Here is a 27,039-nt window from a genome sequence, read left to right on the forward strand (position 1 = left end):
TGGCGAGCAAGTAGTGACCGCGATCCAGCGAATTTTCATAGAGGTCAGTGGTATTGCTTGCATGGCGCATGATACTCTCACCATACAATGCACCTAGTATTTGTTTGGCCCCTAGCCGTGAAATTTTTCTCCGTTTGCCGACTGATCTCACCGGGGACCCGATTGTGTTCATCGAGATTTCAAACGGCATGCATTGAGGCAGCTAAAATTCCGCTCAGATACGTCACCTGCTAATATGAGTGAAAAATTACGAGTTTGTTTGCTACTACTTTTCATTCCCCGACAAAAACAAAACAAAACAAAAACACAAAAAAAACACACTGACAAGTCATCTGCGAACAAAGACAAAATTAGACAAACGTCTGCTACACTCTAAAAACTGTCACGCTGAACCTCACGCTAACCGCGAGTTTTAAGCGTGGAAACGACGTCAATACGAAGGGAATGACGTTTTAAGCACCATGCGATCGAGCATAAGCGTTTGGTTTCTGCATACAAACGTTATAACAGTCCGAGGAATCCGGCTCAGCCTTTTTTTCGGACGTGATCGACAGCGTTAGCGTGACGACCGCAAAACATACGCTTAGATTATCGGATAAACTCGCGCGCCTCCAGTCATCGTCAAGCTAATATATATCCAAATGGGTTGCCCCCCCTGAAGATGCCCCTGCGCGCGCTTTTTTGTTGATCTTTTGTTGATGCGAGCTTTATTTTTTTCTGGAAGCAGAGAGGGCGCATGTGTTCCCGTTGCCCCTGGGTCACTCAGTCAGTTCTCAACACGCCTTGTTTGTGGTTGGGGCTGGTGGCTGGACCAGCTTGACTGACTGCGACTTGCGAGATTTAGCGGGAAACGGTGCGTGAGTTCGGGCACAGTGTGCATGTTTACCGCACTTGACGTGCGTGGAGTGCCGCGGGGTTGTTGCAAACATAGCGAGTGCGAGTGCCCCGAATTCATGCGGAAGACGGATCTGAATGCCAGCCAGGAAAGGGCTTCCCATTCGGCTGATGCCTTTCCCTACCAAAAAATCCGGTATAACTTTTCGCTATCCGAATTATGGAACCGGAAATTTGTTTCTGGAAACCCGAATTACATTGCAGACAAACGAATAATTTCTGAAAACCCAAATTCAAGATAGAGTCCAGATAGAGTCCAGATACATTTCCGGTTCCATAATCCGGAGAGCAAAAAGTTATACCGGATTTTTTGGTAGGGTTATTGCAGCCATTCACCAGCTATTAATGGAAGACTGCAATATTTGGGTAAGAACCCTGTTTTCGTTTGTCCCCCTTTACTGTCTTAATCCGCTGTTGTTTTTCTTTCTTTGGTTCTGAAAGCGCAAGTATCAAGTAGCAGAATCTCCACCATGTTGCTTTTCTCGAAGCGATGTGCTTTTCAGCATAGCTGCCACATCTAGGAAACAGTCTTTGATGCCTGTGATTGAGCGCGGGATTGAAACAAATGTTGTTTGTTCGAAAAGGTGAAGGAATGAACCGTGCATGTTGGGGCGTAGTTGAGGTAGTCGGGCGAGTTTGTTCTCGGCTGTAGACACTGCAGTACATAGGTGAGCTTGTTATTCCAAGTGTTGCATTGCTGTCGCAAGAAAATTTCAAAAGCATATTTTGCCTCAAGTCCCGCATCTGCGTCGGTCTCCCGTGTTGAAAGTTTACGGTTCGAAACCGACGAGCACCCAGACTAGGGAGTTTTCGTAGACCGCGTTTCCCCCTCCGCTAAGCCCTCCGCAGCCCGCTACGATATCCGGAACTCTACAGTCAAGGCCATCGGCCCGCATGCGCAGCAGCGGCTTCTCCGTTGCGGAGGCTTTAGCGGAGGGGAAAACGCGGTCTACGAAAACTCCCTAATATGGGTGAAGGAGAGAATGGGTACGTGGCAATGTGGCAAGGAAAAAAGGGTGGCAGCAGGAAAGAAGGGAAAGGGTACACAACGTTGCATTGTAGGAGGAAAAGGGTCGCAGCGGTGAAGGAGACGCAAAGAATCACAGTAACATCAGAGGCAGCCGCATGAATCTTTGCATTTTCCGGTGCTTGGAGGCATGTTTCATTTTGGTACTGATCGGCCTCAACCCAATCGTTTCTTTAAGATAAAGCTTTGCAAAAATATCGAGTTAGCTTGAGCGGCGTCGCCGTCGGCGTAACCGTAACGCGTCGGTGTAACGCTTTTTCGTGCCAACAATGGAGCGAGCTGATTGGTCAATCGCCCAAGTGCCATTCGATGAAACTGACAACTAAAATGCCGGTTACACAAGGGTCTTTGCTTCGTGCGCATATATTAATGTGAAACTACGATTAATTACCCTCTTTTATGACACTCTAGTTTCGGAGACAATCATACTTCTATGTATTTTTTTCCGTAAAAAAATGTGGGGCTGACGCTAGTTGGTGATGAGAAATAGCTCCCAAATCTGACACGCAAGATCTTTCTATTTTTGCCTTTGTTGGCGGTTCTACGTTCATCTCGCAATTTCAGTATCGGAAAGTGTTTCTTTCCTTCGTATGTGTCCAGAAAAAAAAATTATCCTGCGACAAGGTCGAAGCACGAACGCATACTCTATTATAACAGGCCGTATCTCGCGCGACCCATCCGATACATCAACGTAACGAATGGAGGGTTGGCACTAATGACTTGAATACACCTCAATCCTGCGACTTCCCTTAATATGGCAGTTTCAAATAAAGTAAAGCTGGTCGCAGCTGCCACAATAGTCTTTACTACGTGCTCGCTATCAGCTACTGGTATTCTCACAGTTAATCCCGGTCGTTACAATGGCAGTACTGATATTTTTGATCGTGCTAGCACTTTTAGAGGTGGGATGTGCAAGTTCAGTACACCAAACAATGAGGTGGTGTGGAGGACCACCCCTGAGTAAGTGCTGTAAAAACTTAATATCTTCTAGCTTGTTTTTTTTTAGGATGATTAGTGTTAGTTTGTACCTTACTAAGCTGCTTCTTGAGGAATTATATTCCTCTCAAGGTACGTTTTAATTGTTTCTCTTACCCTGGGATTGAGATGATCACAAAAATAATTCTCGGGGTGTTACTTTTTATTCAGAACTTACCCCGCTTTGCCGGAAGACGTTACTGAAAGTGGTTACGAACGAACGAAAATTCCGGTTTCAGAGCATATTTGCTCCTCCGACATCTTGTTCCATTGTGGAATGTTTTTCGACAAAACAGAATTGGCGGAAAAGTTCGTTCTGGCACGATGTTTTCTTATCTTAAAACAGCTGTTGGTTTTACTAAAGATATAATGCGTTTTCTTCAGTAAGTAGTTTTATCAATACGCAGCCAGCCATTAATATGAGATAAAAATAAGTTTTAGTTTGCTCCGTCGCATTGAGAGCAATTCCCAATTGTGGTTCTTAACGGTAACGCTGTCCTTTCCTCTGTATCGTCCGAGAACAAACCACGCGGCTCTTTTGGGTTTGTTTTTTAATGAGATATTTCTGTGGAGGTTCTCATACAAAACAAGCATATCATAGAATTGGTCTAATAGATGTATGATATGCTGTTTTCTTTATGTTGTTTGCGGAACATTTCAAAGTTCAATGTCCTACCAACCCTTAAAACTACATCGTCTGCTTGAGCGTTTCATAGAAGGCCGTTCGACAGCGCAAGAACCATATAATTGTACGCACATTATGTTTTGACGAAGTCGCTATTTAAGCTGTATTCAGTGTATATTTTCTTTGTAATCCTTGTAAAACTTGCATGGACACGCCTAGCATTCATAGTCATTTTTCATTTAAAACACCACTTTTAAGTCGCAATTGTTCAACACAAAAGCACAATCATCGGTAAACAAACCTGTATAGAATAGAATAAAATAGAATATATTTGTGACCTTCCTAGCCGAATGCTATTCATCTAGCAACGTCACAGAGATAAATTACGATAAAGTAGGGCGCTTTTTGTCGATCCAAAAGCAAACACTCCATAGCTACTTTGATATTATTATCCCGCTTGTATATTTTTATCCAGTTTTATTTACCACGAAATTAAATTTTCATTGAGGTATAGAAAAACGAAGATATGTTAATATAGATACGCTTGGCAGAGGCTCGTACCAATATTCACCATGATAAACACGCCTCTGCAGTTCAGCACTGCCATGATGATAACCGCAAGTACACCTTTGACATCAACGACGCACTCTAGAAAGTTTTACTTATGTTGGTGCAACACCAACACCTTAGGATGCTGGTGAACGCCAAAAAATTATGCTCGCGATCTTAGCAAAATTCTATTGATATTATCTACTACGAGCAGCAATTATACAAACAGCAAAAACAGACACAAATGATCACGCAAGAGAAAGGAGGCATGACCCTGATGACGGCTCTATCGCCCAACACGTTAATCAGACATCTTCACGTGTGCATCGCCTCCACTTTCACGAGGATTGCACGTTTGTATCGTCTTCCACGTCAATATTTCGCGCAATCCATAACATATTTACTTTCAAGGAATATTTCTCTAAGTGAAAAGCATTAGTATATACTATAATTATTCGGTATTGTCCCTCAAAGAACTTGGGTAACGCTGGTGTCAGTGCCGCGGACGCTCTTACAAACGATATCCGTCTCTCTGACTTAAGCGTGTAGACATTTTTTTATAATCCCTTTTTACACTGTTCAAAATGTAAGGTGTTCAATGCAACCTTTTTGTGCAATCAAAATGGTGTACCTTGTCAAAATAAGAGTGCCGTTTGGATGTAGTCAATGGTAGAAGTCACTCGAAGAGCGCTTTGGCACTTTTAAGGCTGTAAACTCTCTTAGTGTGCAGTGTTTCATTTCTCTGCTTACTTCCTTTCATATTATGAAAGTACCAATGTGTAGATCACGTTGGCAGCTTACATAACAAAACCGCTACAGAAAGCAAGGAGATAAAAGATCTACTAAATTTACGTTCAAACCATTTCTCACGTGCCGTTTCTTTCCTCGATGTTTAAAACCACCCTCGATAGCTTACTTGAAGTATCACTTTATTGCAGACCCGCTAGACACCGCCAAGGCAGGCAGGCTTATAACGAGAACTTTTGTCTCTTGCAAGGATGTCATTATCAAGCTCAACATCAAACCCTCCATCATTCAGGTTTGTCCACACCACGTGCTTTAAGAACTTTATTCGTTTATTTTTATACAGCTCTGTAAGTGAAATTTATCTCACACCGGCAGGCCTTTTTTTAAATTATGTATATAACGGAGCGAGATATCGCTTGGTTTTCCTCGAGCAATACAGATGAGCAAACCAACTGCAAACAAATAAATGTCTAGGTACATATGCCCGGATAATACAACGTTTGTAATTTAAAAACAAAACTGGCGGTTATTTGTTTAAATCTCGTCGTGTAATGTGTGTCATCGACAAATAATATAGTATGTTTCAGCGGAACAGAGAAACAACTCATCGGCAAACACTCAGTTTTCGCGCACTGTAGCCCTGTCCCGAAGATATGCTTGGTTTCAGTAGTTGTCGTTAACTTATTCATTTTTTTTTTCTCTTATTAATCTGGAAATGGGAACTGTTCTCGGTAACTGACAAAAAAGTTTTTTTTTTTTTTTTTTGGGGGGGGGGGGGGGGAGGTTTGTCGGATGTAAGACTACGATCTCGGGAGGCAGCCCCCGGTGCATTGGAAAGTCGCAATGTGTGATGTAGTGTGAGGCACACCTGTTTTAAAACGGCAGCATTATAGGCACTAACACTCGGCTCGGACGTCACGACCCATGCGGTGGCGCTTCTGTCGACAGAGCGCATACGCATGCATGCACTGTGTCGCTTCACCCCTCGCAATACTGTTCCTTTCGCACACGCAATGCCGACAACTGGTATAGCCTAACGCGGGATTGTTTGTTAACAAACGCGTTGGCCTATAGGGCCATACAGCATTAGGAGTCGCCTAAGCCCGAAAGGTGCCGGTCGGTAATTGCGTAACCGCTAAACGATCTTGAAAAAAAAGTGATCGAACCCCCGCTGCCGGCGGGGAAACCAAGCGCTCTGCCGACTCAGCTAAGGATCCAGAGCGCAGGAATGGAAGAATCAGAAGCAGGTGGTGTGAGAAAGCGCGCGGTGCAGATAGCTGTGGAAAAAGCAGAAAAGAGAGGAGCAGAAACAGGTGGTTTATAAAGGGTACGCAGAACGAGGATGAGAGCAAAGGGCGTGAAAACGCACTTGCTCTGTTTTGGTGATTGAGAAAATTCAGCGCAAAGGTTTTGTATCCGGGTGGTGCTGAAGGGAAGTGCACGCAGCACCAGAAAGAAAGAATGGTATGAGCTAATCTGTTTCCATACAAAAATCGTCCCTAGGCACCACCAAATGTAAGAGTACCACCCACTCCGGGCACTGAAAGACTAAGGATCATCCTGCCCTTGGAACCATCCGAACTGAGAACACAATCCACCCTATAAAGCTAACCAAACATGCAGCCTATTTGGTTTCCGTGCAGCATCGCGAGGTGAATTATAGCATTCTCGGGGGAGGCGTCAGTGACGCCATGTTGCGTGTATAAGGAAAAGCGACGTGGATACGACGCAATTATAATGAGAAAAAGAAATAAATGGCGTGCCTATCAGCCGCACAATTCTGCGTCGGGTCGTCGACGTGGAGACACACTTCTAGCTTAGTATGCAGGAAGGCGAAAGGCCTATTTTTTGTGTCCGTGTGTTGTTTCGCTAAAGAGTACTCCTGCAAAAAAGAAAAGGCGATAATACATAAACAGGAATTATTCGCATTATTGGTATACCGTACAAAGCAGGTGGTGGAGGTAGTTGTGTTGTTTTGTACTCCACCTTGGCTCCTTTTAGTTTTTGAGAACGTTTTCTTCCGGATTGCAAGCATGCTTCGGTGAAAATATACTGAACCGCGTTGCTGCAGCCCGCTTTTAACACCCACTGTAAATGTCTCTCTTTTTTTTTTCATTTCTAAAATATTCAGCATGCAAAATATTTCGTGATTTAGATTGGTATGCTATATATTCGTTACCGTGGGCTTAAATATTTCCGTCAACTACCTTTTGCTATAGTTTCCAACTCGTGAAATTTGAGAAAATGAGGTTCTGTGGAACATTTAGTCCCGTGGAGGGCTCAGTTCACCTCCCTGAACCATGTAGAAGATGTCTCCGTTATCCGCCAGCCGCATGGTAAGATTTGTCCGGGTCACGTAAAGCGCGAGCTAGCATCAGTCGCCTGCGTCGCATTTCAGCGCGACGACGTCAGACCAGCAGCACTCCCTTCCCTCCAAGGTGACGCGCTACTCTCTCTACCACAGTTCCCCAGACAGCCCACCAAGTTACCATGTCGATTGTTAAGAGGATCACACACCACCAATCGGCTTGCGTAGGGGTCCATAGATGGCTGCCGTTGTAAACAAACTCGACGAACAGTCAGCGCTTGTCGGTTCGGCTGTGATAGCTGTAGATTCAACGCAAAGCCACGATGAGACCAGTACAAAAACGTTGAATTCCAGGGCATCGATTGCCCGGAACTCCGGACGTTGTTTGCGGAGTGGTCTATATATTTAGCGCTTTTCAAATTGAGCACCTCGCCTTTTTCTTGTGACTTCTGTTTCAATTCAATCAGCTCATGACTTCCTTCGTTTTCTTTCTCGTATTCAACTCAGCCATTCGAGGGGGCAGTTTACGAGCGCGTAGCATGTTGGTTAGATGATCTCTCGTGTAAATGTAAATCTCGGCATTTTACTTGCCAGACCAGCAGAGTACATCTTGTACACTCCTGCAAAATACTGAGGATTAGTTTCGGTCACCTGGAGTTCGTTCGCCGCGCGGCCGAACTCTCGGTTGTATGGCGCCCCTCCTCTTATAAGGCTCCGTCAGGTGGGTCGCGCAATGAAAGGAAATCGAGCCCCGCAACTGGCCGGCACTTTCTCTTCGTGCCATCGAAATGCCTGATGTCAAATGGTAGTACTTCTTCTCTTTTTTTTTTCGAGCACCTTTATGATTATTTAATTTCCAAAGAGTAGTGTTTGCGATCAGAAGCCGTGATACGTGAACAAAACTAATATTGATTTTGTTTTATCCTCATTTCAAGGGCACGGGTTCCGATAATTAGATTTTTTATGCACGAAATGCCGAGTTAAACGCCCTTCTTTTCTACTGAGTGGTAACGATATACGCTTTTATGTTTAGCGCGGAAAATGTACAGGCTGCCACTGTCATAGGTAGAATTATTAAACGGTGTTAACCCGGACAACAGAAGTACACCCAAGTGATATCCCTGCGAAACCCCATAAAGATGGTGTAATTTCCGATTGATGCGTGCAAATATACGCCGGATATTCTGGGTACATTGTCAAGATATACATTCATTGAAGATAACTGCGGGATATTCTGAGGAAATGCCAGTAAATCCTATCAATGATTATCAGGGCTCTTTTTTAATATGGTAGGTATATTTCAACTGAAATTTTTAACCGGGAGGGGAGGCGCTTGGGAAAAGCAAGCAAGGCTAAAAAGAAGAAAAAACACAATGAGACGTCTTACAAGAATTTACCTATTTAAAGGAGCTGTGCAACGATATTCAATTGGAATGTATCTCTCTATACACGAGCTTACTGGCACACCTGGGACTCAAGGATACTCACACGCAACGCCATTGGCCAAGAAACTCCTTTGTTGCGGTGTAATTTCAAGGACAAAAGCGATCCTTTTCATTCAATCTCTCCTTTGCAAAATTTGATGACGTAACTCGGGGGTCCCAGTACACCCAAGTGACGATATTTGAATGCGGTTCATAGATTGGACCCGAGCATTGCGTGGGCACTCGACTTGGGCTCGTGACAATTGCTAGCTCGAGAAGCATTCGGGTTTTGACCCGTGTCCAATCGCTGCAACGACGACAACAGCCGAGCCATAACAATGCCTGGAACTCAGCGCGTGTCCTGCGCTTTGCCAACCCCAGCGCGTGGCTATGATCAACACTGGCGGCATATAATCGGCTCCAGATCACGTGGCCGCTTGTTCTGGCTGCGAGTTGAGGGGGTGAACGCTGCTCGTTTTTCTTAAATTTTTTTCTGGAACTTCTATTGCGTGGGGTTAAAAACGAACGCGTGTTTCATAGGTCATTAACGTTAAAGGAGCTGTGCAACGATATTCAATTGGAATGTTTTTCTCTCTACACGAGCTTACTGGCACACCTGGGACTCAAGGATACTCACACGCAACGCCATTGGCCAAGAAACTCCTTTGTTGCGGTGTAATTTCAAGGACAAAAGCGATCATTTTCATTCAATCTCTCCTTTGCAAAATTTGATGACGTAACTCGGGGATCGCAGTACACCCAAGTGACGATATTTGAATGCGGTTCATAGATTGGACCCGAGCATTGCGTGGGCACTCGACTTGGGCTCGTGACAATTGCTAGCTCGAGAAGCATTCGGGTTGTGACCCGTGTCCAATCGCTGCAACGACGACAACAGCCGAGCCATAACAATGTCTGGAACTCAGCGCGTGTCCTGCGCTTTGCCAACCCCAGCGCGTGGCTATGATCAACACTGGCGGCATATAATCGGCTCCATATCGCGTGGCCGCTTGTTCTGGCTGCGAGTTGAGGGGGTGAAGGCTGCTTGTTTTTCTTAAATTTTTTTCTGGGACTTCTATTGCGTGGGGGGAAAAACGAACGCGTGTTTCATAGGTCATTAATGTTAGGGATCCGTTTTAAGCGGTATTTGTGCACAGTACAAAAATTGTTGCATTGCTCCTTTAAGGATCCGTTTTAAGCGGTATTTGCGCAAAGTACAAATATTGTTGCATTGGTCCTTTAAAGAGAATAATATAACCGTTAAGATATCGGACTGTTCTGGTGTTTAATCATGCTTGTGTTCTTCTTAACAAAAAAACCACTCTGGTAAATTTACCCGGTGCAGTTTTTTGCACCCTTGAATTTTGATTGAAAAGTATCGAATTTTGTTTATTTCAAACATAAAATGCCAAGGTCCGAACGAAAATCGGCCTTAAAAATCGGCGCATGCACGTAGCCATCTGAACGTTTCGTCAAAGGTGTATATTACAGGTGTGTTTTACCATCTTCCTTCGCCGTCTTATCTTTTACATCAGTGTTTCTCAAAGGGAGGGTCCGCGAAGCCCTGCCTCATCAGTCAAGCCCGGCAATACATTTGTCTTTTCTCGAGTCGAGATGAAGTGTTTCAGTTTTCAAGCGAGTTTTCTCGTATGTCAATATGACAGGTTGAATTCACACTAGCCCTCAGATATATTCATTTATTAAATCATTATTATATTTAACCTATAGCTTTCCCATCCCCTCACCACGAAGGGGGTTTTCCATCGTCTCCACCGATCCACGAGGGGTCCGCGAAACATCGATGGTTGAGAGCCACTGATTAACATAAACAATCTGAGCCTCGTAATTTTACGAGGCAAAACCTAGCTGTGGAATACACCTTTCACGAAAATGTTACGGCGAATTCCACTGGTCGCTGTGGAGCGCGTCGGGATCGACTTTTCTGGAGCGAGCCTATTTCACTGGGCGATCGGGATCGAGACCGACGTGTTTCACTGGTCGTTTTGGATTAGCTTCCGCTCCAAATCTCGATCTGGATCCGAGAGAAGTCGCTCCCACGATTTCGGCGGATTCAACCGGAAGCCAGCCGGGCCAGCCCTCGCCGCACACACGCGACTTCTTTTCTCGTGGGGCATCTCGCGTGATCTCGCCCATGTCGCCTCAGAAGAAGAAGAAGCACGTCGCGGGCTGGCCTCCTAGATTGTCTCGAGATCAGAAGAATTCGTAATGGCCGCTTGCTTAGCCCTTGGCTCGACAGCCGGTTCGCTTTCCAGAAAGGAGAAGAGAAGGTATTTGGCGCGCTACGGGCATTCTGGCAATCTTTGCTAGAAGCGCCTGAGCCATTCCTGCCGCTCGTGCGTCGAACACGTGTTAGCGCCGCGATTGCGAGAATGTCTTCGAAACGACCGCGGCGGCCGCGGAAAGGAGATTCCCGGGCCATTCAATGAAGGGAAGGCATCCCCCCCTCCCGGAGCAGTGGTCATGTTCCACAGGGGATCCGTAGGCGGCACGACCCCGTTCGGATCGTGTGCTCCAGTCCGGATCTGGTCAACTGATCCCGGCGCGCTCCAAAACGCCCAGTGGAATTCGCCATTAGACTACTACTGGAAGGGGCCTATCGTTGCGTCTAATTTAGGTCGAGCCCCGGCATTTCAGCGACATTTTATATATGGTAGCTGAAATGCCGAGGCCTATTCTAAACTGGGCAATAGATATCGGCGCCTGCACGTGCAATCTAAGCTTTTCTTCAAAAGTGTATTTCAGAGGTTGGTTTTACCTCGTAAAATTACAAACCGTAGCTCCCTTTTTGGGAAACAAAATAGAGCAAAAAAGCTCGCCAGGGTCAACTGTTGACGGCAACTCAGACGACTGAGGCGTTCGCCACGCCTATTGCTAGATGGCGCTATCGGTTTGTTCCACCTAGTGTTCCTCTAGAGGATCCCTACGGGAGCCAGAGTTGCGCGTTCATCCCCATAGCGCCGTCTTTCCTGCACGGCATGTTGATCCTGCTCCTCACGTGACTGAATTCGGCGAATAGCGGCGCCGCGCGTTCGAGGCGCGCGGCGCGCTCAAAAGCAGGGCAACGTACTGTGTGGGCGCGTACAACGTCTACTTTCCTGCACGGCATTTGACCCGGATGCTCACCTGATCGGATCTCGGCGAATAGCGGCTCGGCGGCACGTGGAAAACCGACGCGGAACTCTGGCTCCCGTAGGTTCCAGCTAAAGCTCCTCTATCCTGGGAAAAGTAGCGCTATTCATTGTTGCGGAAATGCTAGAGACACGTGCCGCGCGCCAGTTCTGGGAAGAACATGGCTATAAAATCTAGCTCAGTGCTGCCCGCTATGTCGCCATGATCTTCCGAATGGCTGCACCTTACACGTGCCTCGTGGATCGACGCACTTGGCGCTACTTTTAAAACACGAAGGGGTTTTAAATCCACCTTTATTTAAAAGAAAAAATATATATATATTTTCTATATTATATATGCCGGGTGTTTTTGCGAAGACTTTAAAAAATCCTAAACATTAGGGCGTTTAAGAAAAAAAGAAACTGTCTTCAGGAACAAGCTACCAGCCACGGCAGACGTCAGGAATTGGCAAAACTACACTAATTGCCCAGCTAATTAATTAAAATTTCTTAATTATTTTTTTAATTAGTAGAAATAGACATATGGTTCCAATCAAAAAAGTGCTGAGCGTTACCGAAAACCACTAAATCAGTCATTTTCAGAAAGACTTTGAGCGCGTGAGAAGAGTAGTAGCACACTGAAGTTACCACTCGTGGAGCAGGTACAAGGCTGGGGCTAGATAAGAGGCGAAAAATCGCGCGGGCGCCTTCCCGCGACCGCTAGCCTTGTACCTGCTCCACGAGGGGTGACTTTAGTGCACTACTACTCTTCTCACGCGCTCAAAGTCATTCTGAAAATGACTGATTTAGTGGTTTTTGATAACGCTCAACAACTTCCTAATTGGAACCATATGTCTATTTCCACTAATTAAAAAGTTAATTAACACATCTTAATTAATTATTAGGTTAATTAGTATGTTTTTGGCAATTCCTGACGTCCGCCGTGTCTGGTAGTTTGTTGCCGAAGACAGTTTCTTTTTTTATTTAAAACGCCCTAATGTTTAGGTTTTTTGAAAGTCTTCGCGAAAACACCCGGTATATATATATATATTGAGGCAGTCCCCAACGACCGGGGTCCAATAAAATGCATATAATGTTTTTCTAAAGTACCTTTGGTCTAAGCATAAATTCAGAAAAAAAAAAGAGAAGAAAACACGGGTGCATAGCGATGGCGCTCTTGCTGCCGAAGGATTTCCTCTGCCAGTTGTCTGCTTTCTTTAGCCTGGTCGGGTACAGCTTCCGACGCTGCTGCCGAGACTCTCTAGCACGGTTGGTGAGGAAACTGCCACAATGCGTCCTTTTGGACAATACTTGGTCTGCACTTTTGCGACATGGGAGGTTAAAAAAGCGCTCTCGAGATAAACAGCAATCAATCTCCCCGAGAGGAGTCTGTCAATAAAAGCTCGCCATTCTCGCGGTTGTCAGGGGCGCTGGTCACTTGTACAAAATGGTTAGCTATTCTCTTCAGTTGACATGACCGACTTAAACTTTGAGGCACTTCTGCAGCCTTCGCTCATAATCTCTGGAGGTTGCCTTCCGCATGTCGTCTGTGATCTCATCGGAAGCGGATATAATACGCTCTTTTAGTTCCGTCTTCGAGCGCAACTGCCTCATTGTCCTGGTTTCTGCAAACCAAAGGGCTACCTGTGCCATCTCTTGGAGGGTAAGGTGATGTATTGTCGGAGTTGCAAACCATATATAAACTAATTAAAAAAGTAAACATTTTATAAAAGACAATTGTTGAGGTTCCGATTCGGTATTGTCGAAATGCGAAGACGAATTGAAAATTCATAATCTACACGCAAACTCATTACGATATGCCGCGGGTACATAAACCGGAATGTACCTACTTGGGTGTCTTAAGGGTATAATAGGAATGGCAAATTCCCGCGAGGGACATTGGTAGATTCGAAGTGTATCTATGGGATAATATGTGTTGTCTGGGAAAAGCTTCAAGCTTGTTGAGTCCGGTAACGAAACCGATCTTCATCATGCATGGCTGAACCGGACCCCCACTGAGCCTCAAAATGGGCCAGTTCGACTCCACGATCCCTCGGCATGAGCGCCAGAAGGATCGGTTATTATGATGATAACTTCTCCCCACCGTTTACGAAGAAATTTCAAAGCAAACCGTGCTGACCGATTCGCGATTCGCATTTTTGAAAAAGACACGCATGCGCAACTAGCGTTCGTGAGCTTGCAACGTGCGCGTACAGAAGGGCGGATGCCTTCCCAGTGCAAATGTTCCTTATTTTACCTTATGGCTTAAAACTTCAACGTGCTAACTTGGCGGCGTGGGAGGAGCGAACAGTAGTTTAAAACGGTTTGCTTTGATCACTGCAAAGGACGTTTTATACGTCGTTTATTATTAAGTCCAGACTCAGCCGACGTTATCAGCTGATGGGACCCATCAGACAGAATCGAAATGCGCACCATCATGGAGTTCATCATGTTTTTGTTCGTATTTTATTATCACTGAAGGACTCGCAAGTAAAAAAGACCCAGGGAGTTAAGCATTTGAATCTTCATATTTGGTCCCATTAGCCCGTAGTGACGTCTACGTCTGGACTTAAGATGAAACAAAGTGTAGCTTAAAGCTACCCGTAAGTTCGACGATTGCGTCAGTTCAAGAAATAGAATAGGTATTGAGTCGGTGCTACAGAAAGAACACAAAAAAAAAAACTCGGACACGTCTTCCTCCCCCTCCATTCTTCCTCATTAAAAAAAAAAATCAAACAGGAGGCTGACCGGATCTGCGCAATAGCCCGTCTCTGCCATGCCATGCTGTCTGATTTCGCTAATGTAAGTTATTTCGTTTCCACATAATTCATGCCAACGGCACTCCGATGCCCTCATTTAAATGCACTTAACGTTGTTTTCTAAAATTGTTCTTCAGGACATATGAATGCGCGTGCCCCGGAGTGGTTAGCACTTCACAGGACCCCTGAAAAGTAAACTATTTTGTTTTAAACAGTCTGGTTCGAACACGCGTGTCGAGAAATAAATCTTACGCGAAAGAAAATCTTTTTAGAGTAATATTAGCGGCGAAAGATTTACTTCATATTCTGCGCGAAAAGTCCGAGACGTCGCGGGTTATTCCGGAATCACCATCTCGATCGTTCGCTCTTTCCACCTCAACGTGAAGGCGAATCCGGTCCATCTCTCCTCCACCCGCCCGAAATGCCGAGAGAGAAAACAACTCGGGCCGTCCATATTACTCTAAAAAAAATTTTCTTCGCCTAATTTTTTTTTTTGACAAGCGTGTTTTGAAGAGACTGTTAAAACGTTTTTTTAGGGGCCTTTTAAATACTGTGACGTACCATCTATTTTCCAAAAGTCTGTGTCCAAAGTGTGAATAAGTGCGATATTATTTTGTGATAAAGCTTATGAAGGCTTTGCAAGATATAAATACATTCTGTGAACACAATATTTAGGAGACGGACCGCCCGCTCTTCCCATGGCACGGAGGAGCTCATGTGAGCTGTTTGGACGGCTTAGTGACCCTAGTTCTGGTATTTTTAAAAATGTCTTGCTGCTAAAGCTCACATACCCCGGCAAATCCGATCTCGTATCAGGGTTTAATATTTTTACAGCGGCATAACAATCCAACTTGTGTGTGTGTGTATGTATGCATGTATGTATGTATATATGTATGTATGTATGTATGTATGTATGCCTGCATGCATGTATGTATGTATGTATGCACGTATGTATGTATGTGTGTATGTATGTATGTATGTATGTATGTAAGTATTGTGTATATATACGTATATTACGATCAAATGAAAAATTGTAAATGAAAAAAAAAAAGAAAGCAAGAAAGAGACGGTTGCGCATGTGATCGATGTCCACGATCCGTCGCTTTCTCAGAGTGAAAGTTAATGAGTTCACGTAACACTGTTGGCATCCAGAGACAGTTTTCACCACCCTCAAAAAGAAGCCAACAGTTCAAGTGGGCAGATTTTGACGGGCGTTTTCAGTCAGAGCCCTCAAAAATCACATGAAAGTGGTTTCTTGATCTTGTCCTCAACACTACTTCTTTCTTTTTTGTGTGTTTGTGTGGGTGTGTGTTTTGCGAAGCAGATGGCTAAAAGGCTTCGTTATTTATATATATATATATATATATAACGGGCATGGTGGCGGGAGGCCGAAGGCGTGGGTATAAAACTGAGAAGAAAAAAACCCTTAGTGAAAAACAGCAACAACGGACGATTTAATCTTCGACATTTCGGCCGGAGTTCGGCCTTTGTCAGGAAGCCTTCCTAACGAAGGCCGGACTCCGGCCGAAACGTCGAAGATTAAATCGTCCGTTGTTGCTGTTTTCACTAAAGGTTTTTTCTTCTCAGTTATATATATATATATATATATATATATATATATATATATATATATATATATATATATATATATATATATATATAAAGCATTCACCCAGATTAAAGTCTTAAAATGTAGCTCGAACCAAAACTTTAAAGGGAAGCCGACATCGGCTAAACTTTGGAAAAATGGCTACTCTAGTACCTTCATTGAGCGCATCGCCCGACGTCAAAGTCTCGCCAGACAACACCAGATGCTAGTAGAAGAAAGGCAGCCCCGTCGAGTCTCGCACATCAGCGTTCCCTACGTAAAGGGAACCCGCGAAGCGCTCGCACAAATACTGGGGAAAAAAAAAAAAAAAAGATTTTCTGGAGACCCACAAGCCCACGTCCACACTGGGAAGGTTCATGCCAGGACCAAAAGATCGTCTACCAGAAGAAAAAGCACAGGGCGTGGTCTACATCATTCCATGCGCAGAGTGACCCGAAACCTACATCGGCGAGACGAAAAACTTTACCGAGCGAATCCGCCAATTCAAGAACGACGTGCGGATGTTCAACAGTGAGCGAAACGCCATCGCCAAACATTACGATACCTTAAACATCGCAGTGACTTCATGAACGCGCATAGAGCCCAATTTCCCAGGAAGCCTTTTCTTGGAATCGTGGCAAATCCAGCCATACGTCAGAAAACCTAAACAATCCATGGGCGCATTGCCCCCTGTGTACGCATATGGCCTCCGTGTCCTGACCAGAAAGCTGACGAGTTGAATTTCTCCATAACTAAAAAGAGTAGTTTACAATTTTTTTTTTTTTAATTTCCAGTTTTTCCGTTTTTTTTATTTCTCTTTCTTGTTCTTTTTTGAAGACGAAGGGGTTAGAGCTGCTGCTGTTCCGAGTGCTTTTAGGTACCCTCGATGAAGAAACCAAGTTGTCTTCGAAACGTCGGGTTTCCTTTAAAGTTTAGGTTGCAACTACATTTTAAGACTTTAATTCTCACCGAACACCGCAGACTTCTGCCGAATATGTTTACTTTCAAATGAGCCAGATATATCTCTGTAGGCTTTTCACGTCGTGCTTCATGATTTTTAACGAAAACATGACTACATCATCCATGTATGCCATCGCGAACTCATTTTCACATCATGAAAAACGACATGCATTAAACGCTGAATGTTGGAGGTCGAGTAAGTTGATCCAAAGGGAAGGCGAGTGGATTCAACCAGTCTTCTGTAGCAAATGCATGCAGTATTTTGCACCTCTGTCGAATGAACTTCAATTGAAACTTCCCCGGCTGCATTCAAGGGTCGTAAAAACAGTCGCATTTCCAAGGGCACACCTCACTGGGAAATACTTGGAAATGGGCAACTTACTTTGACTGATACTGCGTCTAGGCGCCAGAAGTCAACACAAAGTATGGCTGTGCAGTCCTTCTTTAGAGCGATGGCCATCGGCGAAGCCCATATGCTTTTTGACTCAAGTACGGCGCCTGTGTCGATCATTTCCTCGAGCGCCGCACAGAGGTACCCGTTTTCGGCCACTTATGGGTCTCGCACAGCACGTCCGGGGGCGCACATCTTTTGTTTTGGTTTGGTACTGTAGGATATTGGTTTTCCCAGGTCTTTCGTCAACACTGGCAAGAATGGCTGTAACAGGTGCTGAGGATCCTGATTCTGAGAGCTACTATTGTCACATTTATCTACAGCCTCATTGACGTTTTCTAGGATCTAATTAACTTTCCAAGAAAGAGCACAGGGTGTGGTCTACATCATTCCATGAGTTACACCGTATCGCGTCCCCGCGTATGCAATCCTCTTCTGCGGTAATTGGCGTAAGCTCAGTTTCCATCCCAAACCCATAATCATTTTCACCTAATATTAATCTACCTTGTGTGGCTACAGTGAAATATCGACCAAGGATCAAAGGCAATGGTAGTCAAGGAACACAGCGCTGTCTTCGCTTCGTGATGTAGATATTTTAATGAAATGGCCCCGCCAGCGATAGTATCCGGTGGTCGCGGCGCGAAAACCACTGCCTCGCCTCCCTCGCAGGATGCACTGATGTGGGGTGCACGTGTTTTGCGCATCTCGGTCACTGGAGAGCAAGGTCACTAAACCCGTGGAACAAAACATTCTTTGCTTTTTGACGTAGCGGGGAGATTGACCGAAAGAACGCAGCGAAGTTTCCTCCTCCCTGCGAGCGCTCAACTTCGCAACTTTTAACTTTAGAGGGACGGAAAATCCCTCTCGAACCCTACGCGGTGTACGAGAGCACAAGACAGCGCGGGGAGGCGAGCGTTCACGCCGTTCGCTGTTGGTTGTCTTTGGTGTCCGTAGCGTCGCTGGGCCAAAATTCGATCCCGTCATGCCTCGCTCAGACGAGGAGCGAGAGCAGACGATGGGAGTGCGTCTGGTACAATGAGGCATTCGCACGGCGGAACCGAAAGAAAGAGTAGAATTTCTGCTCGAAATCGCGTCCCTCGGGCCACAAACTCAAGCGCGGGCTTGAATTGTAAGCGTCTGATATTTCACGAAGGGAGGAATTGACGACCCGTGCTTCATTTGCAAAATTTGAGTCGCTATGTTGTCGTAGAGACGCTGAAACCTACCGGTGTGTACTGAAAGGCTCAGGACAAACACAGAGGCCGCGAGATGTCACATCATCCATGTGCGGATGATAGAGGAACATTAGCCGACAAAGCTCCCACAGCAGAAACCTGTCACCCATTCACTCAGCGTCCGGGGAAGCCAAACATGGAGACGTTGCCCGAGGCCTGAGCTGAGCAAAATCATATTCGACCGTCAGCTATCTTGCCCCGCCATATTTTGTTTGAGAAAGCTCTCTTTCCCAACGCTCTCGTCAGGGAAATAAAAAGTATTACGAAACGTAATGCTAGGTATCCAACGAACTAGACTTAAGCCGTATCCTTTCAGTGGTTCAATCATAATACTATCCTTAAAACGAAGCAAGATCTTGCGCGTACAGTGTCAACAGTTTTCTTAGTGTAGGCTGTTTTGCAGTCAACTGGTTTCGGAAACTTACGCTGTCTGTAAATATCTCTGACAGCCGAGTTGCTTAAATGGAAGTCATCGCAAATATAAGTTACACGTTGCAGCAACCAATGCTCATTGATAAACGATGACAGCGACTGCACTCTCGCATTCCCACCCATCACGTCGTACAAAAAGGCGCCACTTTCGGTTTAAGGTCGGTACTTATCTACGACATCTAAGACGACAGCATTTGGCAAGTTCGTTCGGGGCCGGTTCTCCGTGCAGCACTCCGCGGGCACAATGCACTAGAACTCTCACAGTGCTAGTCTGGATCGCGGATCGGGAGCCCGTCGCTAGCATCACCGGCGGCCGTCGCTTGACAACAGTCAATACACGCAAGTCTAAAGGAGAAACACGCAAAAGTAGGAGGCTTTTGCACGGTGCTCGAGGGCGAGTATTTTATGACGTGCTGCGATCATTATATGGGTTGCTTGAAGATCAACTAGACATGCGTCGTACCTTCAAACTTCTATTTAAAACGAAAATGGGCCGGGGCACCATTGATTTTACGGACGTCGCTTGTTTCGCTTGCTAAATAAATGACACGTTCAGCGACTGAACAGCACGCTCCGAGTTTCAGTTTGTCACAGAAGCCCTCACAGCAGTTCAAAGAAAAAGCTTTCACCAGAAGTACTATGTACAGACGGTTAAAACGATCCGAATGTCCCCCAGTAAAGGCCTTCTAACTTATAGTTTCCTGAGCTCTGATGCCTCCGAAATCACGGACGACTCTACAATAACTCTCGGTACCCCTTGTGTGATTAAACACATCAAAGTTAACGCCCAACAAAGTCGCCCTCGACCCTCAACCACGCAACATTTATTTAGAAAAGACTGGTATTCTAACGCGTTTAATATTCTTGCCCATAATATTAACTGTTTTTCGCGAAAAACACGATAGAAGTTTAATGGTGGAGAAACCTACTAACGTAATAAAATTTAGTTTTCCCCTTTCTCCTGCAGCAAGCATTAGCTCGTGTCAAGTGATGACTGCCAGTGGTGCCGCTCGACCCCAGCAATACAGGCCTCTATCCGCGATTCAGCTTACCAAGAGATCATAGGTGCCAGTGCTATTAGACATAAATCGTTTCTTTGCATGCAATTTTCGCGATGACAATGTAAACAGCACCACACTGCCAAATCTTGAGCAAAGCCTGTCGTTTGCAGCGTCTGCAGCTTGACTCGGAGATACCAAAGCGCCACCACGCGGGACAGGTTCGATGAGAGTCTGAGTGGTTTCAATTTCATTATCGAGTTCGTCTCCTTAGCGGCGCAGGCATGTAAACTTTTTTCAGACCATATTTTCAGTGAAATTTGAGTGGAAAACGCGATATGAGTCTCGTCCACGCACCCAACTACGCCGGCAAGCATGCCGTCGGCTCGGGCGAGGCCCTCCTTGGTGGAGGCCTTGCTTTCGGCATGGAAGCTAATCCAACGACTTCCGAGGCACTCGACAATGGCAGCCGCAACAACTCTGACAGCCCGGCTTACAGCCATCTGGGAGACTAACAGGTGCTAGTCAGTCGCCACCATGCCTTGAAAGCTACTGGTTCCGAAGAACCGGAGCGCGCAGCGAACTTGCTGTTCCACGGTCTTCGTAGACGCGATTGTCCGCCGCCTCCAGAGTCCGGGCGCCGAACGAAGATCTTCGCAGAGTCAACGCACAAAGGCCTTCGATGGCCGGTACTGTCGCCGAAAGTCGTCGTCGGAGAGTTGAAATGCGTCCCCGCGTCCCGGTGGTCTCGGTAGCAACGCCGATGCTGGCGTAAGATAAGCTCGGCCGCAGCGTTCAGCACCGCCATGTTGACAAAGTTTAACTTTGCTTCGATCTGAAGCTAATAATTCGGGCTCAAATCACGGCTTTCGCAAAGTTCTGAAACATCACGATGACGTCAGCGAGAACGTAGACAAACGAGGTTTCGAATTACTTTTTTTTTGTACAGAAACTTTGGAAAGATTTGGAGCTTTACAAGGTCGACTATGGACACTCTACAAAGCCTTAAGTTTAGCTTGGCGTAGGGATGTAGAAACCAGTGTTGCGGCACGGAATGGAATGGGAATGGAATGGCGGCAACGTCGAGGGAAATGGTATGTGAATGAAATTAGATGCCTTTTGGCCGGAATGGAATGGGCAAGGTTCTTTACAAATATTTTCGATACATTATTTTTTTTTACGTTCAGCTATACCGCGCCAGTCAGCAAGTCACTTGCTCAGAAATAAAATGAGCGGGAAACGACAAACCCGCGTGAAGCCCTAGCAGAATTATACGAAAAAAAATGCACTACAAAAAGCAAGCTTCAAAGCAAAGAATAAAAAAAAGGGGGGGGGGGGGGACGCGACAGTGGCGCTTCTCACTAGCGAAGTTCAACACGTATCCCAATGCGTCTGCGCCTGTAATATTGCACGGCTCAAGGGTACGTCATCAGTCGACGTGAACGTGACCCGCTGCTCTGGTGATATTGTAACAATCGTAAGTGTAGGACACGGAGTGACCAGGGGTTAGGGATACAAAACTTTCCGCTGGCGGAACGACGGTCCGGTGCACGTGTTCTGGAACCGGCGGGCCCCCAAGGCCGCAGCGAGTCGAGCCCGTCTCCGCTGTGACGACGACCGCTTTTAGGGAAGGGGAGCAGAACAAGCGGCCCGAAACGTACCACCATCGGCAACTGATTTATTCTCACGCTACAAATTCCTCCCTGTTCAGCTGAAGAGGTCCCAATCTCAGCATTAACACCCGCGACACACACCAAGAATTTCACGCATATAAATTATACACCAAAGAAAAACGCAAGCGCAGCATCTGGACACACAAGCACTTCATGCCAGAAGAAACAAGCGGCAACGGAGTACTTAGTGCGCATACAATTTTCACACCCGACCCTTCCTTTGTTCAAGTCTTGCACTGCGTCGGAGTCCATGATCTGCCGGGTTTGTGGTCACTGTACTAGCACTTTCACTTTGAGCTCTCGACGGTTCCGGAGTGTTCGGTACGTCCACGGCATCAAAGAACTCGTCCTCCGAACTCTCATCACTAGCTTGGTCAAGCCCCGCCGAGGCATCCTCCCCAATCTCGCCGTCCCCGTCGGGGTCTTCCGGACGGTCGTAGTACGGTTTTAGCCGTGCCACGTTCACGGTGTCCTTCCGACGCCTGGTGCGGACGACGATTTCCCAGGTGTTCGCTCTGGTCTGGCACAGCAGTCTGAAGGGTCCATGGAAAGGGTGCAGGAACTTCGTGGTCCGATTGCGTTTGCGGATGGGCGTCCGAATGTAGACCAGGTCTCCTGTGCGAAAAGTGGCCTCCCTTCTGTTGACGTCATACCTCTGCATGTTCTTCCGCTGTGCTTAAAACTCACGAGTGGAAACAAGCTCTCTGGCTCTTTGCCACTTCTACAGCACCACTTGGTTGCTCGGGGCCCGCACCTCGTCGGACTGTACTCCTAGTGCCGCATCAAGGGGTAGCGTTGCCTCTCGTCCATGCAAAAGGAAGAAGGGCGTGAACTTCGTCGTGCCATGCACAGAGATATTGTAGGCAAAGATTGCGTATGGCAGAAAACGGTCCCAGTCCCAATGATCAGCCGACACGTACATGCTTATCATGTGCGAGAGAGTGCGGTTAAATCTCTCGCACAACCCATTCGTCTGCGGGTGGTAGGCAGTGGTCCGGTAGTGATTCGTGGCGGTCAATCGGAAGAGCTCTTCTATCATATCCGCAACGAAGTGCCTTCCCCTGTCGCTGATCAGGCTTAGGGGAGCTCCGTGTCGAAGGACGACGCGATCCAAAAAGTGTTTTGTGGCGCTTGCCGCTGTCGCATCGGGAGTTGCGACCGCCTACGCCCATTTGGTATGGTAGTCCGTGATGACGACAACGTAGCGATTGCCATCAGTCGTCCTGGTAAGGGGCCCCAGGAAGTCCATTCCTACCTGCTGAAATGGCTTGGGGCTGGGCGGTATCGGCTGTAGCTTTCCTGCAGTCATTAAGGGTGGCGTCTTCTTCATCTGACAATCAGGGCATGACCGCACATGGCGGCGCACGGCTCGAAACATCCTCGGCCAGTAATTCCTCTGGCACACTCTCTCAGGTCCTCTTGACTCGCAAATGCCCGCTGGTCAAATCATCGTGGCACGATAACAAGACTTCTTTACGTAGCTGGCGGGGGACAGCCAAGGCTGACCGGAACTTCTGAAACACTCTTGCCCGGTGATACAGTGCTCCATCGACGAGGTGAAAGGCCCGGGCAACGCGCTTCGTTTTCGCTGCGACGGGTGCCTCTGGCTCGTCGAGGTGGTCGATGAGCGCCTTGAAAAATCCATCCTCTCTTTGCATTTTTGACACGTCGATTTCTCGCAAGGCCAGCAGCGGGTACTCGCTCTCATCGTCGTTGGTCTGCTGTTCTACTGGTAGTCGTGAGAGAGCGTCGGCGTTCATGCTCTTTCTGCCCGGGCGGTGCGTCACGGTTGCGTTGTATTCCTGCAGCAAAATACTCCACCGGACGAGTCTTCCGTTAGGATTTTTGGCATTCATTAGCCACGTCAGGCTAGACTGATCCGTGATAATCGTAAAATGGCTTCCGAATATATACGGCCTAAACTGTCGGCACGCGTACAGTACCGCGAGGCACTCCTGTTCCACTGTCGAGTAGTTCTGCTCCGCTCGATTGAGATGTCGGCTCACGTACGCCACCACCCACTCCTGGCCGTCCTTCCTCTGAACGAGGACCGCGCCGATCCCATACCCACAGGCGTCGGTGTGAACCTCTGTGGGCAAGTCTGGATCGAAGTGACAAAATGGGAGCCGTGGTCAAGCACCTCTTCAGAGCCTTGAATGCCAGATCGCAGTCATCACCCCAGTGGAAAGTGACCTGCTTTCGCGTGTGGTTGGTGAGGGGTCTAGCAATGTTTGCGAAGTCACTAATGAATCGCCTGTAGTAATTGCAGAGGCCGAGAAAACTCTGTACGTCGTCCCTTGACCTCGGCACTCGAACGTTGCTCACAGCTCTCAGCTTCTCGGGATCAGTCGAACAGTCACTCGGTTGATCCCATGTCCGAGGTATCGAATCTCCTCGGCACCAAATGTGCACTTGGAGGGCTGTAGACGCAAGTTGGCCTCGTGGAGGGCTCCGAAAACGCCCCGAAGATCACACAGGTGCTGCTCGATCGTCCTGGAGTAGACTGCGATATCGTCCAGATATGTGAGGCACACCCTCCACAGCATTGTCGACAGGACTTTGTTTATCATGCGTTGGAAGGTGGCCGGTGCATTGCAGAGCCCGAATGGTACTACATTGAACTCGTACAATCCTGAACTGCACGAAAACGCCGTCCTCTCCTTGTCCTTTTCATCTATGGCGACCTGCCAATATCCGCTGGCCAAGTCAAGTGTCGTGAAGTACCTTACTTCCTGCAGGGCGTTGACAATGTCGTCGACTCTTAGCAATGGGTGAACATCTTTCTTGGTGAGCTCATTCACTCGTCGAAAATCCACGCAAAACCTCCAGGTATCATTCCGCTTTTTGACGAGTACCACTGGCGATGACCAAGGGCTGGACGATTCGCGAATCACGCCGTTCCCGAGCATCTCGTAGACTTGCTCCTGGATCACAGTTCGCTCATACGGTGAGTGCCGGTACAGGTCCTGTCGAAGTGGGGTCGCGCTGCCTCTGTCGATGCCATGAGTCACGACATGAGTCCTTCCAGGCGGAGAATCGGGCGATGCGAAGAGATGACTGTACTCACTCACAAGATTCTGAAGGCGTTCTCTTTCGCTTGGCTCCAAGGTCTCTCCGAACGACACGCTTTTCCTGGCTCCAGGTGTCTCCGAGGTCAGTGCAGCGGCGACGCCCAGCTGAACATCGGCGATAGGGATCGCGTTTCCCATTTTTGTGCCTTTAGCAATAAAAAGCTCAGAACCGCCGGGATTGGCCACTCGCACGCATCCGATACCTCCGGAAAGTTCGGTGATGGTACGAGCAATCACTGGACGCTGTTTCGAGTGATTGCCAGCCGCAGGTTCAATTACGGCCAGTCCGTTTATGTCAGCTTTCACCAACACCACGGCCTCGGAGCGTGGCGGCATGCAAACCTCTTCGCAGCAGTAAACGGGCGCGTCCCCTGTAGTGGTAGATTCGTGACCGGTAATCCCGAACGTTTGTCCCAGCAAATAAATGCACTTGTCAGGGAAATCCATTACCACGCCCGCAGTGTGACAAAATGGCAGGCCGCATAGCACGTCGTAGTCAAAACCTTCGATTACGAGGAAACGCTCCCAAAGCTTGTTGACCCCGATTGTTATCTCAGGTTCAACTTCGCCTCGCGCACTATAACTGCGCCGCTGATCACCCTCACACTTATGCCCGAGGGGCTGCACTTCAAAGGGGCCTTGATCGTGTTGAGAAATCTTCCCGAAATCACATTAACTGCCGATCCCGTGTCGAGAATGAGAGACGTCTTCTAACCATGCACTGTTGCCGGCAGCATAGCCAGGTGGCTCTTTGCGAAAGTCGCGAGAAGTGGCTCACCCTTTGCATCCCTGGGAGGCGGCCTTAGTCCCGGGCGGGTCCGTTTTCCGACTGAACGTCGCGTCTTGGGCAGCTCCTCTGGATATGTCCCACTCTTCCGCATTTAAAGCAGATAGGCTGTCCGTTGGCGGCGCGTGTCGTGCGCGCGGGGAATGTGGACCTCCTGGCATTGTACTCGGTGAGCGGTTTAAGCATTTCGGTCAGAGTTTTGAAGAAGCTGCCTACCTCCGATTGCAGTTGTGGCGACGACATAACCTCAGGTGGTGGCGCAGACGGCTGTTGGTGGAAGCCCGTGCGGTCATCCCTTGTGGCGTTGCTCCTTGGGGGTCGGAGAAAGTTTGGCTGGCTCGTACCTCCTGACTCGCGTGTTGGGACGGCCGAGTGTTGAATCCCGGCAGTGGATGTGACGGCATAGCCCACATATTATGTTTGGCCATCTCACTTGCTTGGGCCAGACGCTGGGATGTGTCGAGGAAGTCGGCTGTGGTCTGCGGGTTGGCCAGAACGACTCGTTTCAGCATTTCTGGCCTGAGGCCGCGGGTCAGCTGTCGGAGCTTTTCCTCCTCTGTCATGGCCTCGTTGACTCGAGCGCAGAGTTGAAGTACATCGTAGAAGTACTGTTCCGTTAGCTCCGACGGCAGCTGGAACCGCTGGCTGAGCTGCAGATGGGCCCACTCCTGCATGCTGTTGTTCCCAAAGGTCTCCTTGAGCGCTGCCTTCCACGCTTCCCAGGTAGTTGGTGCGTTGGTCCCTCGCAGTGTCGTGGAGTACCATTTTCTGGCATTTTCATCAAGAGCAACGCACAGGTACTGCTCACGGCGCGTTCCGTCCCAACCGTTGAAATCCCCTACCCGCTCGTAGAACAGCAGCCAGTCGCTGACGTCATCTTCCGGATTGCCTTGAAATACCGGTGGCGTAAACATAGACCTGAACGCCCCGGTGTTCCGGCACCTGGGGTGTGTCGAGGAAGTCGGCTGTGGTCTGCGGGTTGGCCGACTTCCTCGACACATCCCAGGTGCCGGAACAGCGGGGCGTTCGTGGCCATTGCCGCCGTGCTGATGATGCTCCCGCTCCGCAGAACCCGGGAGTCGGCCGCTCCTTCTAGGCCGTCCGTGGTGTCGATGGTGTCGACTGAAGGCGAACCCACCAGCTTTGAAACCGCTGTCATATCGTAGAGTCTGGACCTACTCCGCAACTCTACCGCTTGTAACGATCGTAAGCCTAGGACACTGAGTGACCAGGGGTTAGAGATACAAAACTTTCCGCTGGCGGAACGACGGTCCGGTTACCGGCCTGACTCCCGAGTCACGACTGCCTCGTCCCAGCGGCAAAACTCGCCAAACCACTTCCCTCCTCCCTCCGGCCCGGGGGACCTCGTCGCATGCATGGTGCACGTGTTCAGGAACCGGCGGGCCCCCAAGGCAGGAGCGAATCGAGCCCGTCTCCGCTGTGACGACGACCGGTTTTAGGGAAGAGC

At 47.7% G+C, this 27,039-nt stretch overlaps 1 protein-coding gene and 1 pseudogene across 1 annotated transcript; both read right to left on the reverse strand.

Annotated features, from left to right (window-relative positions):
- The window catches only part of LOC120848985, a 101,405-nt pseudogene extending 76,174 nt beyond the window's left edge, over positions 1 to 25,231 (reverse strand).
- A 552-nt stretch (positions 25,232 to 25,783) lies between these two features.
- Positions 25,784 to 26,572, reverse strand: LOC120848984. Its single transcript, XM_040221055.1, has one exon. It carries the CDS (start codon positions 26,570 to 26,572, stop codon positions 25,784 to 25,786), a length of 789 nt encoding a protein of 262 aa, XP_040076989.1.
- Positions 26,573 to 27,039: the final 467 nt, after the last annotated feature.

The sequence above is a fragment of the Ixodes scapularis genome, unplaced genomic scaffold, assembly GCF_016920785.2.
Source record: "Ixodes scapularis isolate PalLabHiFi unplaced genomic scaffold, ASM1692078v2 PGA_scaffold7__128_contigs__length_106722199, whole genome shotgun sequence".
NCBI lineage: Eukaryota > Metazoa > Arthropoda > Arachnida > Ixodida > Ixodidae > Ixodes > Ixodes scapularis.

What these genes read in the sequence shown, in the direction of transcription:
- LOC120848984 (XM_040221055.1), bottom strand. Translation starts at nt 26,572, where the DNA reads ATGTGTCGAGGAAGTCGGCCAACCCGCAGACCACAGCCGACTTCCTCG.